The sequence below is a fragment of the Octopus sinensis genome, linkage group LG4 (assembly GCF_006345805.1).
Source record: "Octopus sinensis linkage group LG4, ASM634580v1, whole genome shotgun sequence".
Taxonomy (NCBI): domain Eukaryota; kingdom Metazoa; phylum Mollusca; class Cephalopoda; order Octopoda; family Octopodidae; genus Octopus; species Octopus sinensis.
The window spans coordinates 71,926,892-71,940,922 of record NC_043000.1 but is presented as its reverse complement, the minus strand read 5'-3'; the positions used below and the strand labels follow the sequence as shown (position 1 = coordinate 71,940,922).

Sequence of the window (14,031 nt, the reverse complement as noted above, 5' to 3'; positions counted from 1 at the left end):
TACATATATATACATACATACATACACACACACACACACACACACACATGGATGTATGGATGTTTGGATGGATGGATGTATAGATTTATATAGATGTATTAAGGATTTCATTCGTCTGCCATTATTTTTTATACTGTACTTGAGGTTCCACTCTTCGTAGCTACTTTAGACTACTACTGGAGTTGTAGATCACCTAATAACTTTGTTCTGCGGTGCTTCTCCCCTGTTCGTCGATTTTTGCGATGGGTGAAACAAAGAAACAGCGTGCCTCCGTGAAATTCTGTTTTCTGCTAGGAAAAACGGCGGCTGAAATAGCTGTTATGCTTCAGACACCTTACCAGGACGCTGATAAGAGCAAAACACAAGTTTACAAGTGGTTTCTACGCTTTAGGAGTAGTCACTTTTCGCTTGAAGACCAGCCTCGTTCAGGACGATCGTCGACTTCCCGAACGAATGAAAACATCATGAAAATTCTTGAAGTGATCTTGGAACACCGTCACCGAACAATTGACAAACTTGTTGATAGGACTGGTGTGTCCTAAGGCCATAATACACATACACACACGCATGCGCACGCAAAACACACGCGCGCGCACATACACATACACGCACGCGCACACGTGTGTGCGCGTATGTGTATATGTGTGCATGCGTGTGTGTCCGTGTGTGCTTTCGTGTGTCTGTCTGTCTGTGTGCGAGCGCGCACGTGGATGTGTGAATCTACATCTACGCACACATACACACTCGTGTAAGTATGGATGCATACATACAGCTATATAGACATATACATGTATGTATATGTATATGTGTGTGTATATATATATATATATATATATAAACGAATTTACTTCCACGTATAACGTGCCTTCTTACTACCCCCACAAACCACGAGACCGATTTCCTATCCCTCACGCGGTCGATTTCCTGTTCACCGTGCAGTATTTTCCTAATAATTGTTGTCACTAGAAATACCAACATCAAGCTGCAATACCGCGTGACCTTTCTTGACCAATCGCTGGCATATGTCCAGTTATAAACATTGATTCTCTTCAATCAAACTCTCATTCAGATTCCAATGGCCGAGACTAGTGACACGCTTCAAACTCGCAGTACCAAGAGTTTCAATCAAACTGTTTTGATCCATACATGTAACTCCCAATAAATGTGTTGTGCCCTTTTCTCGTTTGTCTACTCACTAGCATATATATATATATATATATATATATATATAGATATATATATATATAGATATATATATATATATATATTATATATATATATATATATATATATATAGATATATATATACGAAAGGTTTGAAAATGCAATTTAAAAGATTTTTATTTACTTTACCGGTTTCACTCTTTGGAAAAAGATTGTTAAAAGTAACATGTAGAAGTTTGGTTGCGTTAATTATTGGTTGTTGCAAATTACTACATTACATATATACAGTCTTTGGTAACAGGGACATGTTAAGGACATAAAAAGTTCAACAAGTTCCTTAAAATATTGGGCACAAAAGATTACTACATAAATAATCGTTCTCAAGGACATACTTAAGATAGTTTCCAGAAGGAATTGATATTGGTATTGGTATTGTATCTGTATATTCAAACATGCACAGAATATTGGTTGACTCAGAGTACTATAATCCATATAAATATACATTCTTTGGTGACAAGAGTATGTTGAGAATATAAGAAAGTTTAACAAGCTCTTTGAAATAATGGGCACAAAAGATTACAACAAATATATTATACATCTCAAGATAATTTCCAGGAGGAATTATTAAAAAAGTTCAGTATACACGTACAGAATATTATGAGTTCAAAAAGATTTACTTTATAATAGTGGTGAAGCTAAAACTGACCTGTCCGTTTAAGGAGGAGAAATGTGGAACTGAAAAGAATGTACCCTTTTTTTTTCTTTTTTGTCTCTCCTTCAAGCATCAATGATTTTGGCTCAGGATGGGGTGAGTGTGTGTGTCTTTGTGTGTGTGTGTGTGTGTCTTTGTGTGTGTGTGTGTCTTTGTGCGTGTGTGTGTCTTTGTGTGTGTGTGTGTGCGTGCATACATACATATGGGGTGTGAATAGATGTGTCTGCGTGTCTGTAAGATCTGGTAGGATGGTGTGTCCGTTTGTCAACCGCGTGTGTGGTTGTCTTGGTGTTGTGTGTGTATGTATGTATGTGTGTGGATGGCATATGGCATGGTGCTGCGGGTGTATATGTGTGTCTGTATGGAGGTGAGATTGGTGTGAGTGTGTGTGTCCTTGTGTGTGTGCATATACATGTATACATGTGTTTGTGCGTGTGTGGGGGCTGTTTTTGATTGGTTCCAGGGTGGTGTAAATAGATGTGTGTTGTTTAAAGAATTTTTTGGGGTAGGATGGTGTGTGTATATGTGTGCCCGTTTGTGTGTGTGTGTGTATGTGTGTGGTTAATGTCTATTAGTGTGTTGCGCGTGCGTTAGTGTGTATGTGCTTGTTCGCATGTGTGTCCATGTCTGTTGGATGTATCCGTGTGGCATGCGTGTATATGTGTCTTGCGTGTGTTGGTATTGAGTATGCGCTTGTGTGTGTGCGTACACACGGTGCGGGTGCACGCGTCTCTGTGTGTGTATATACATGCATACATGTGTCTACGCGTGTGTGCGGGCCATACATACACACTACATATATATATATATATATATATATATATATATATATATATATAATATATATATATATATATATATATATATACATATATATAATACACATCATACATATACATACCACACACACACATCACACACACATCACACACACACACCACACACACACACACCACACACACACACACAACACACATATACATATAATATACTCATAACACATATATACATATACACAATGTATGCATACACATACATACACATACCACATATACACACAATATACATGCATACAATGTGTATATATATATATATAATATATATATACACATACATATAACATATATACACACAACATACACATACACAATGTATACATATATATAGATATAATGTATATACATGTATACATATATATATACAACACACATACAATATACATATATATATTATATATATATATATATATATAATATATATATATATATATATATTATTAGTGAATTGAAGAAATGGAGTTGAACGAAGATTGAACAGAAATCCTTTTATTGCATTCTACACCTGTTTCGAAAGCCACAATTTACCAAATTCCGATTGAATAAGGAGACCATATTGTGTCTTTCTCTTCAGGAAGAAATAGGAATTCCGTTGGCAGAACAAAAACAGAACAGAGGCGCAGAAAAACAAATCGAACGAGGAGGCTCCTAAGAGCCCATGGCCAAACTGTTTATCAATGTTGAAATCGGGTGGTGGGCGCGTTGAAGATATTTACAGGTCAGGCAGCGGTCAATCCGGTGGGTGAGAGCATGGGGTGCGTAGATGTTCTTTGTGATCGAGACTAAAGTTCTGACTATTTTAAGAATATTAGGTGTATTATGTGGGGCGAGGCAAAATCTACTTAGAAACATGTGTGTGTGAACTGTTCTATATGTGCGCGGCCGTAAGTTGGTAAAAAGCACTGCACAATGGTCACTGCTGAAAAATCTGTCAGGCGGCAGAAAATAATTTTATGTGTTCGTGTGTTCGTCTAATCATGCTTTGTCAAAAAAAACCTCACGTTGTCAAAACAAAACACCATTCGCCTAATGGGAGTAATTCCCCTTGCAATGGTTAATCAAATCTATCTTAAAAAGCTTTTTCAAAAAATTATTTCCTAGGGCTATTTTCATATAAGTAGGGTAACCGGGTGCAGGTATCATTTGTAAGCGTCATTTATAAGCAAGATAAGTAAAACGCCGCCAATGGGGGCATCGAAAAGCCGACTGCAAAAGTCCGTTTACATTCGGTCTCTGGCGAACAATATATGGAAAAGCTCAGAGACACAAATGGGAGGGCCACCGACAAAATTGACCATTCCAGCCTGTAGCTTGAGCTCGTATTCTTCAATCGCCATATTAGCTTGCTAAGTCCCGTGGCCTGGTGTTTATTCACGTCGCGAAAAGTTGCGTAATGGTTGGAGATTCGTAAGGCCAATTTTGACGATGAGACCCCGACATATGAGTAGACATCTGAGTCCGTGTAAACCTTGCATTGGTAAACGGCATTTCTGATCTTAGAGTTCCCTGACATGAACCTTATTCTATTAGGATTAGTTTCTGAAATTAGAACTGCGTTACTGTTACTATATTGATTGCGAGAAGTGCAGCCGCTTACTACTTTATTTTCCACTAAGTCACTATTAACTAACGGAATAACCCCTGATTCTTCACTATCACTCAGAGTGCTGTAATTGCTAGTGTCCGTGTTCCTGCTATTGCCGGAATCGATGCTGGAGTTGCTATTGAGACTCTCTACCCTAATGAGCCGAGTTGCGCTCACCTCACTACTGCCATTATTATCGTTAATGACATCACCCTTATTTATATCTATACGCCTAGTATATAATCCCTGGTTGGAGCTGAGATTATCAGTCACTGTACTGGCTCTCATATCATTATTACTACTATTATTATTCCTACTGAGCGTTAAACCGGGAGCGGACGAAGCTGTGCCTCCGGACAAAGGTGATAGGGTCTTAATAAGCAGCTGCCTGACCTGTAAATATCTTCAACGCGCCCACCACCCGATTTCAACATTGATAAACAGTTTGGCCATGGGCTCCTCGTTCGATTTGTTTTGCTGCGCCTCTGTTCTGTTTTTGTTCTGCCAACGGAATTCCTATTTCTTCCTGAAGAGAAAGACACAATATGGTCTCCTTATTCAATCGGAATTTGGTAAATTGTGGCTTTCGAAACATGTGTAGAATGCAATAAAAGGATTTCTGTTCAATCTTCGTTCAACTCCATTTCTTCAATTCACTAATAATATTAAAATTCAATTATCCGCACCAACGCACGGTTGCAACACCATATGGTTGTACCTCCAACCGTGCTTTCTTCTGCTGTGATTTTTGCTACCAAGGTATCGGTTAAACTTTTGATTAATCTGCAACAAGATTATTCATCTTTCTATTTCACCATATATATATATATATATATATATATATATATATATATATATATATATACATATATATATACATATATATATATATATACCATATATATATATATATATATATATATATATATATATATATATATATATATATATATATATATACATATATATATATATACATATATATATACATATATATATATATGTATATGGAGTGGCTTAAAAGCATTTATTGAATGGGTTTTATGTCCACTTTTAAGTAACTCTGTGTGTGTGCGTGTGTGTGTATGTATGTGCGTGTGCGTATTGTGTTGAATGTCCTCTCAAAATTTTTGGTACATTATATATTTATACTTATACATATTTACATATGTTTTTAATACATATTTATATATTTTTGATACAGCAATTATTTTACACACGTATATATCTTTCTGAATATGTTATATGTATATATTGTGTATGTGCATTATACATATGCTGTGTATGTGTATTATATGTATATATGTGTTATGAGTATATATATATATATTATATATATATATATATATATATATATATATATATATATATATATATATATATATATGTATATATATATGTATATATATATATATATGTATATATATATATGTATATATATATATATATGTGTGTGTGTGTGTGTGTGTGTGTGTGTATGTGTGTGTGTATATATGTATATATATATATATATATATATATATTATTATATATATATATGGAGAATGAGAAGGTATCAGAATAGTAGTTGTAGTGGGTTGGTATTTGAGGAGGGTGCTATGGTAAAGAGAGGTGTATGAAATTGAGGGGTGTGAATAGGGGTAGAGATAGGTTGGTTAGTTTTCAAAAGGGTGGGGTAGTGTTAAGTGCTTTTTGAAAGTGCTGAGGGAGGGGAGACTAAGAGGGAAGTGGGAAGTATTGGATTTGAAGAATTTGGAAAAATTTAGAAATGTGTATATGAGAAAGAATAAGAGCGGTGTAGTATTTTTTTAAGTAATAGATTGCTAGGCTAACTTTGTCTTAGTTTAAGGTTATATATATTTAGCAAAGTGTGTGAAAGATGAGTAGTAACTGTGTTTACTAAAATAGATAACATCAGAGAATCTATAAAGTAATGAGAAATTATGAAGGTGAGGAATGGTTAATGATTCTTTTAGATATAACTTACACTCGCCGATGTTTACATTGTATGGGGGAGTTTCGCTTACTATGGACCAAGATAGGGTGTATGGAATATTTTGAGGTTTTAAGGTTGTGTATATACGTTGCTAAGGAGGTTGATAATTTAGAATTTGGATTGTAGAAAGAGTTCTTGTTTGCACGGTGGCGGCGCTTGAAATCTATGATGCCACCGATATATAGCCTTTCTTGGTGGGAACGTGGTGTTATTATACGGCACTTGTAGATTCCATTTTTACGTAGACAGGATCCTCCAAGTGAGCATAGTTGAGAAACCCGACAATTGCAAGTTTTTCGATCTGTTCCATGGTTGGAGTTTACTACTAGTGAGTTTGAGCTACATTGGAGAACCTGAAGTGCATTCTGTATTTGAATTGGATTGGGAGGTTGTATCGCAGCTAGTATTCGTTGTTGCGTAGGTAGGATTATGTGATAATGGTTTGAGTCTGTTATTATTTGAGTGGAGTTACTAAAGGTTGTATTATTGCTTCTATGTGGGCTAATTTGGGGTGCAGTGTGAGAGTTTGGGTGTTCCAAGGACTGGTGTTGGAATTTGAGTTTGTTCGATGAGGCGATTAGGGATCCTAAATTAGGTGTGGTGGAGTTTTCATGGATGATTTGTTAAAGATAGGATAGTATTTATTCTGTAGTGGAAAATTAGATTTTAGGATTTTAAAGAAGAATTTAGATGGAGATTTAACTTGGAGAGAGAAAGATGGTGCGAACCATAGGATTTCCCGCTTCCTGGTCTTAGAATATTTAAAGTGTGTGGTTGAAGTGGGTTGATCAGGAGTGGGGCTTGTAATTGTTATAGGCTCAGGGTCGTTAGTGGGGCGGCCGGGTGCGATGTGTATGTTTTTTTTTTAGAGTTGTTGGATTGGTGTAGAGTTAAAGTAGTGTCTGTAGATTCGGAATTAGTATTGGGAAAGAGACGTGGTATTTTAGTATTGGGGATATAGATTTTTTTCGCGGAAGCCGCTTATTTTGAGGGCCTGATTATAATAAGGGATGTGAGTATTAAAAATTTCTTCGTTAGCAGATAAGTTAGAGATTCTGATAGATATGCCTGTAACTAGGCTATTGTGAGGTAAGTTTAGGGTAATTAGAGAGAGCATTTATATATTGTAAATATTTGTTGGGTTTATGGAAAACGTGATACAGATTTGTGTTGAAGTCGAAAGTAACGTCTAAGAAATTGGCCACCTTAATGTCAATTTCGAATGAAATGCTCAGGTTATAGTTTTATGCTCAACTTTAAATTTCTTGAGCACTACGAAGTGTATTCTAAACGGCGAATATATATATATATATATATATATATATATATATTATATATATATAATATATATATATGTATATATATATATATATATATAATATATATATATATTATATATATATATATATATTAATATGTATATATATATAATATATATATACATAGATATATATATATATATATAGAGAGAGAGAGAAGAGAGAGAGAGAGAGAGAGAGAGAGAGAGAAGAGAGAGAGAGAGAGAGAGAGAGAGAGAGAACTTACGTCTTGTTTTACGGTGATGAACATGAAAAATAATATTGTCCTCTTTTAAAACTGCATTAGTATGGATTTTTACTTTAAAGAGTGAAAGTAGGGTTGTTTCATACCTTTCCAAAAACTTTTGACGTCAAAAAGGAAGTGGAATTCCAATGCCATCACAATCTTTATTTACTTATTTTATCTATTTTTTATTCTATCTTTGTAATGATAAAATTTTGAATAATTTACTTTTGATTTAATGTACAATTTATGCAATATCACAGTGTGAAATAAGCAATATGTCACATGTTGCTATATAAATTTTATCTATTCAACTGCACTTGTGTAATTTTGATTTACGTGAAATTTTGTTTGAATGGTTTTCTTAAAGTTCGAACAGCGACAAAAATTTGTGAACACGTTTAATAAAAGTCCTCAATAATATTGTTGTTTAATCCACATACCATTGGGTATCATGATTAACATATCGGCAAGGCTGTTGATTAATATGTAAACTATCAATTCAGATATTCCAGACACGACACCAATGACAATGGCGAGTAGCACTACCACTACGGCAGCAACAACAACAATAGCAGAAACAACCACGTCACAGCCTGCTACAACATTATCAACAACTACTATTCCTACACCCAAACCTACAATGCAAACAACACGTGAAACATCTACACCTAAAATTACAAGTGAACCAACTACAACGAAGCCTACAACAACCATACATTCTACTCGAACCTGGGTTCCACAACCAATATCCACAAGAAGTCCATTTCCTGCACAACGACCAGTCTGGCAAGTGTTATTTTGGCCTCGTCCTCATTTTCCAAACCCCAGTAAGTAAATCAATTATACAAAGAGTGCTCGATATCTATTTTATTTTCTCTGCATGCAACGAGATTATTTTTAATATTAACAAAATTCAAGAGGCATAAGGAGTTATAATATATTTCATGAAAGTAAAACACTGCAAATTAACTCAGCGAGAGTTTTTACTGTTCCAATAATTTAAAATGCTTTCTCTCATTTATCTATATTCCTTGTAGAGTCTTTTTCAGTAGTTAATAACTTTTGGCTCGCGGATTTTCCACTCTTCTAGATATCGATAAAGTATTTAACTTTAAAATACACTTATTTTTTTCCTTATACCTTTTTTCTAGCGATCATAAAAAATAGTTTCATACTTAAAAAAGATGTATCATCATTGATGTGAATCCAATTTTATTCAATACATTCTATAATAATACCACTTACCACTACTTGTCAGAGGATATGATACAAAATGATAACTGTGCTTTTAAAATATTATCAGTGACACAAATTAAGAAATTTCTCTACAAAGAATTTTTAAAAGCATTTGTTGATGGGAAAGATTCACTTCTTTCTAACAAAGAGACATGTGCACAATATGCATAACAGCATGCGTTCTGGAGACTTTTCTAAAATATTTTTAAATGTTTTTCAGTAAATAAACCATGATTTTATCTAGATACTCATATTTCTTCGTGCGAGGGTGTGTGACTGTCATTTAAGCTTCTAAACAACTTAACTATGCTCATTAATGTCTGAAATATTAAAAAACACATAATACCACAATTACTATTTCATGTGATATCTATGTTCTTGAGTAATTATCGTCACACAATTATTCGGTAGAATGAATGCTCTTGCGAACTATTAGTTTCAAATAAAATACTATTGTGAGTAGTGGTGTCTGTACGCCATACTCACTTTCATCTGGACATCAACAATAAAGACTTGTTAATCTGGTTCCAAGTCTCCCTTCTCCACTCCCCTAAATACATCTGCTTCCTTTATCATTCTCCGAACTCTCTCAGCCACGAACAACTCTTTGTCCATTTTCCTTCTTGTTTTGAGAACATCTGCCTCGCTCGTTTTCAAAATCATTGCCCTCGGGGATTTTAACACTAACAATTCTTCTTTGCTATTACATGCATTGTATACTAATATCAACGGTGCTGAAACCGAATCATTTGCAATTCTGAACATCTACATGCAGCTGCATTTCTGACTAAAACGCAGGCGCTCCAGTCACTTCTGGTCTCTTTTCTCAACATAACGGTAGTAGAAACTTGTAATCATAATAACCGTTAGTAATTCCACACTAATAGAAATTAATATTCCAGCACTTAGATTACAGTTTAATCCTTCAGTTGTAATTCAACTCAAAAGAGGGACCCAACGAAGCCACTTGATCTGCTTAGAAATAATGGCCAAATCTCTAACAAATCACACACTACAATATTAAAAGGACACAATTCATAATTTAATGCACGGTAATATACTTTTGATATGCCTGCTCGATCCGTCATGATTTAGGCCTTAGACAACCATAAGTAATAAAATTTCAAAATCAAGTTTACTGTTGAATTAAAATTAATTCAATGTCACAAACTTATGTGCTTTTCAAGCTGCAAAAGATATTCAACAGCTTGATAGCAAATCCCATTGTATTCCTTTAACCAATCTCTCTCGAACAGAAAATAGCTGTATACAGCATTCAGCACAAACAGCTCCAGTTACACATTTGCACAGTTATTTAATCTTTCATAAAAATTTACATGCTCTCATCTGGATAAGGTTAGAGTGAAGCAGACTATAAGGTCGAACATATGTTGGTTTATTTCTTGTAAAACCTTTTGCAAACATTTTGCTCAAGTCTCCAGAGCAAAATTTTGTATACATATTAATGCACAAGCTAGTATGGATTATTGCGCGTGTGAGAAAGAGATGGGGAGATGAGTACCTTTTCTACCAATAAATCTTTTGCTTTTATTCTTTATACATCTCCAAAAATATTTCATGAATTAGATCAGCACAAAATAAACGTCTTCTGCTGCAGAGGATTTTGATATTACATTGAAAATTTGAATCAAAGTGGGGCGAATTGGTAGAAAATATAGTCAACCTAAAATCATCCTCCTATTATGTTCCGAGATCTTCCAAACAAAAGACTGGTTGAAGCTACTCAAAAGAAAATATTTTGCCTAAGTTACAAATAAACTGTTATTTATTTACACTAAGCATCGTTTCGATTTCTAACCATTTCTATATATTTTACTTTCTTATTCCGTTTCTTTATTTTTTTTTTTTTTGTTTCAGGTGTAATTGCATTTGGATTTGATTTGTTGGGTCTCGGTCAGTATAAATCGCAAATGATCTACGATTTTATTGCCAACTTCTTACCAATTTCCGGTTATAATCAGTTTTCTATTGTATCACAAGCTTATTGTCCTCAAAATCTGAATGTACCTCTAAGTTCGATGCCGAAGGACCTTAGTGGAGGACCAAGAAACTTTAGAAAAACTAAATTAACATTTCCTTCTTTAGAAGACACAGTGCGCAGAATACGTTATGATATGTTCAGATTAGCTTTACATAGTAGATTTTTTGGTCAAATGCCCAAACAGGTTGTCACTCTTTTTCTAGAGCCATCAGTAACTTCAGTTTCAGAGACATTGATAGAAGAGATAGAAAAACTGAAGATGCAAGGAACAGAACTATTCTTCATCAGCATTGACAGTGATAATGGACCATACACAAATTTTCTCAACACACTCGCCAGTGACCCTACAGGTCACCATGTTTTTGAAATACCAAATTACGAAGAACTTGTGTCAAAAATACAACACTCACCGTTTCACTTTCGCTCTTTATGTAACGGTTACATGCACCCTGAGAGTAACTAACAAATTTGATTATCTAAGTAGAAACAATTAACAATAATCATTTTACCAAGAACAATAAAAACATTTTAAAAATGAAATTTATTAGTCATAATCAAACTGACAACAATTATTACTAGATCCCCTAAATACTTACATTATGAACAACAATGAAACAAAATCACTGTGGCTATCATCATTATGAAGGATAGTAAAAGCAGTGACTGCAAGGAATTTGACTTAACACAGACGATTGTGAAGCAATGATCGTAGCAGCAAAAGCAAAAACAATAAAACCAATAAAACAGTAGCTTAAACAATCGACATTTTGAAAAGCAGTCTCTTTCCACTTTCCAGCTTACGCCTTTCCTACTTTTCTGTTTTCTTTTTACATCATTTTATCTCTATATTTTCTGAGGAAGCCTGCCTTATACCTCGCTATATTTCATCTCCTTAGCTCTCTCTTTCCCTCATCTCTCTCTCACTCCCTATCTCTCACATTCTGTCTCTCTCTTCCCTCTCTCTCACTCTCTATCTCACTCTCCCTATCTCTCTTTCTCAGTTTATTTGTAAAAAGAAATTCCATTTACATTCATTTTCAATTAAGCTTCTTATTGTTTAAAGCTTTAAAGAAAATATGAATAAAATATACTTTGCACTATTAGATATTTTTCATTCTTATTTTTACAATTGAATTTTTTTATTATCTATGTTAAATTTGTTCTGTATATTTTGTTGTTACTATATGTAGAAGGAGGCGAGTTGAATTACTATATATCTTACCTATTTCTTTACTACCCACAAGGGGCTAAACATAGAGTGGACAAACAAGGACAGACAAAGGGATCAAGTCGATTATATCGACCCCAGTGCACAACTGGTACTTATTTAATCGACCCCGAAAGGATGAAAGGCAAAGTCGACCTCGGCGGAATTTGAACTCAGAACGTAGCGGCAGACGAAATACCTCTAAGCATTTCGCCCGGCGTGCTAACGTTTCTGCCAGCTGGGATAGTCAGTTTATAACGTTAGTGGGAACGAACGCATGAAAAGGTGCCATGACACAATAATGTTAAGCTCACATTTTGTGCATGTGTGTTATGAAAATCACTACAATCAAAACACAAGGAAGTTACAGTTTTATACAACATAATTGTTATTTTGTATTTAAAATCAAAACAATAATAAAGGTTTTACAGTAAGCTCATAAATTTCAAGACATAATAAAAACCTGTGTTGTATTTAATTAATTAATTTTTTATTTTAAATTTGAAGCGAAAACAAAATTATATAATGGGAAAATATATAAAAGACTATGACGGTCTCCTTCGTCTAGGCTTCACTTTAGCTAAGTTATTTATTACTTTATTACCTCAGTAGCCAAGTCTCTTTCGATGGAGAACAAAACTAACCCATTCAATCTATCTTTATTCATTGAAGAACGAGAGTAGAGTTTTATATGTTACAGCTGATTAAATTATCGTTCTGCAATGACACTAGTTATAAGCAGGGTCATAAAAAGGAACAAGACCAATAATTTCTGAGGAGTGAGGTAGTTAATACCATCGTCTCCAGTACTCAACTGGTACTTATTTCATGGACCCAGAAAGGATGAAAAGCAAGGTTGACTTGAGCGATATTTAAACTCAGAAGCAAAGAGCCGGAAGAGATACCGCAGAGCATTTTTTCCGACGCTCAAACGATTCAGCCAGAAATTGGCGGTCATGAATTTAGATATGTTGTTTACAGTCGGTTTCTCGGAATTTGAATTTACCTTATTGTTAGCTCTCATTATTTCTTTGTATATGTGTTTGAATGAAAGAAACTTTACTGATTTCAATTTAATTGCGAATGACGTTTGAATACGTGTCTACTAAAACTTCTAACATTATCAGCGTTGTCAAAATCCTTTCGCGTTAGATCATTAAATCTGGAAGGTTCGTTTTTAAAGTGCTTAAATTTTTTTACGTGCGACAGTTATAGTAGACTCTAACAACACTAAGCATGATTCGAGTATCAAATGTTCCTTCATTCTCTTCAACTTCATCATAGAACCTTCTTTTACGTTGTCTTTGATGCTCGTATACTGTATAAATATCACATTTTCAAACCGACACGGTTACTTTATTTTCATTCTAGTTGAAATGAAGTTCATATTCCTTTCATATATTTTTCATCTCTCTCTTTCAAAAATCTGAATCGAAGCTGTTTACTATATCTAGACTACTTTTCTGTAAATATGTAGATAAACTGAAAGTTTATCAGCAGAAAAAGGAAACTCTTCTCTAGCCGAAATAAGTAAAAAAAGAAATCTGTCCAGACTGGATCTGAGTGTAACTCCTTTCCTAGTATGTCATTTCCCAGTAAGACGAAACCAGCTAGCAGTTCGAGGGGAGCGAAGTAAGTCAAGTTTTGAAAAGAGGGAGACACACGCAATAAAAACAGAGACTTTGAGTCTTCTTGATGGAATGCAGTGCCTTAAATTAGGTAAGGTTATATTATGTAACAGTTCAGTA

The 14,031-nt window shown here is 34.5% G+C and overlaps 1 protein-coding gene across 1 annotated transcript in view; it reads left to right on the top strand.

Moving 5' to 3' along the window:
• LOC115210485 overlaps nucleotides 1-12,179 on the top strand; it is a 65,902-nt gene extending 53,723 nt beyond the window's left edge. Inside the window, exons 4-5 of the mRNA XM_036502135.1 lie at nucleotides 8,342-8,665; nucleotides 10,953-12,179. Of these exons, the coding sequence (XP_036358028.1) occupies nucleotides 8,342-8,665; nucleotides 10,953-11,539 (911 nt within the window). The 3' untranslated portion in view covers nucleotides 11,540-12,179. The remainder of the gene's footprint in view (nucleotides 1-8,341; nucleotides 8,666-10,952) is intronic.
• Nucleotides 12,180-14,031: the final 1,852 nt, after the last annotated feature.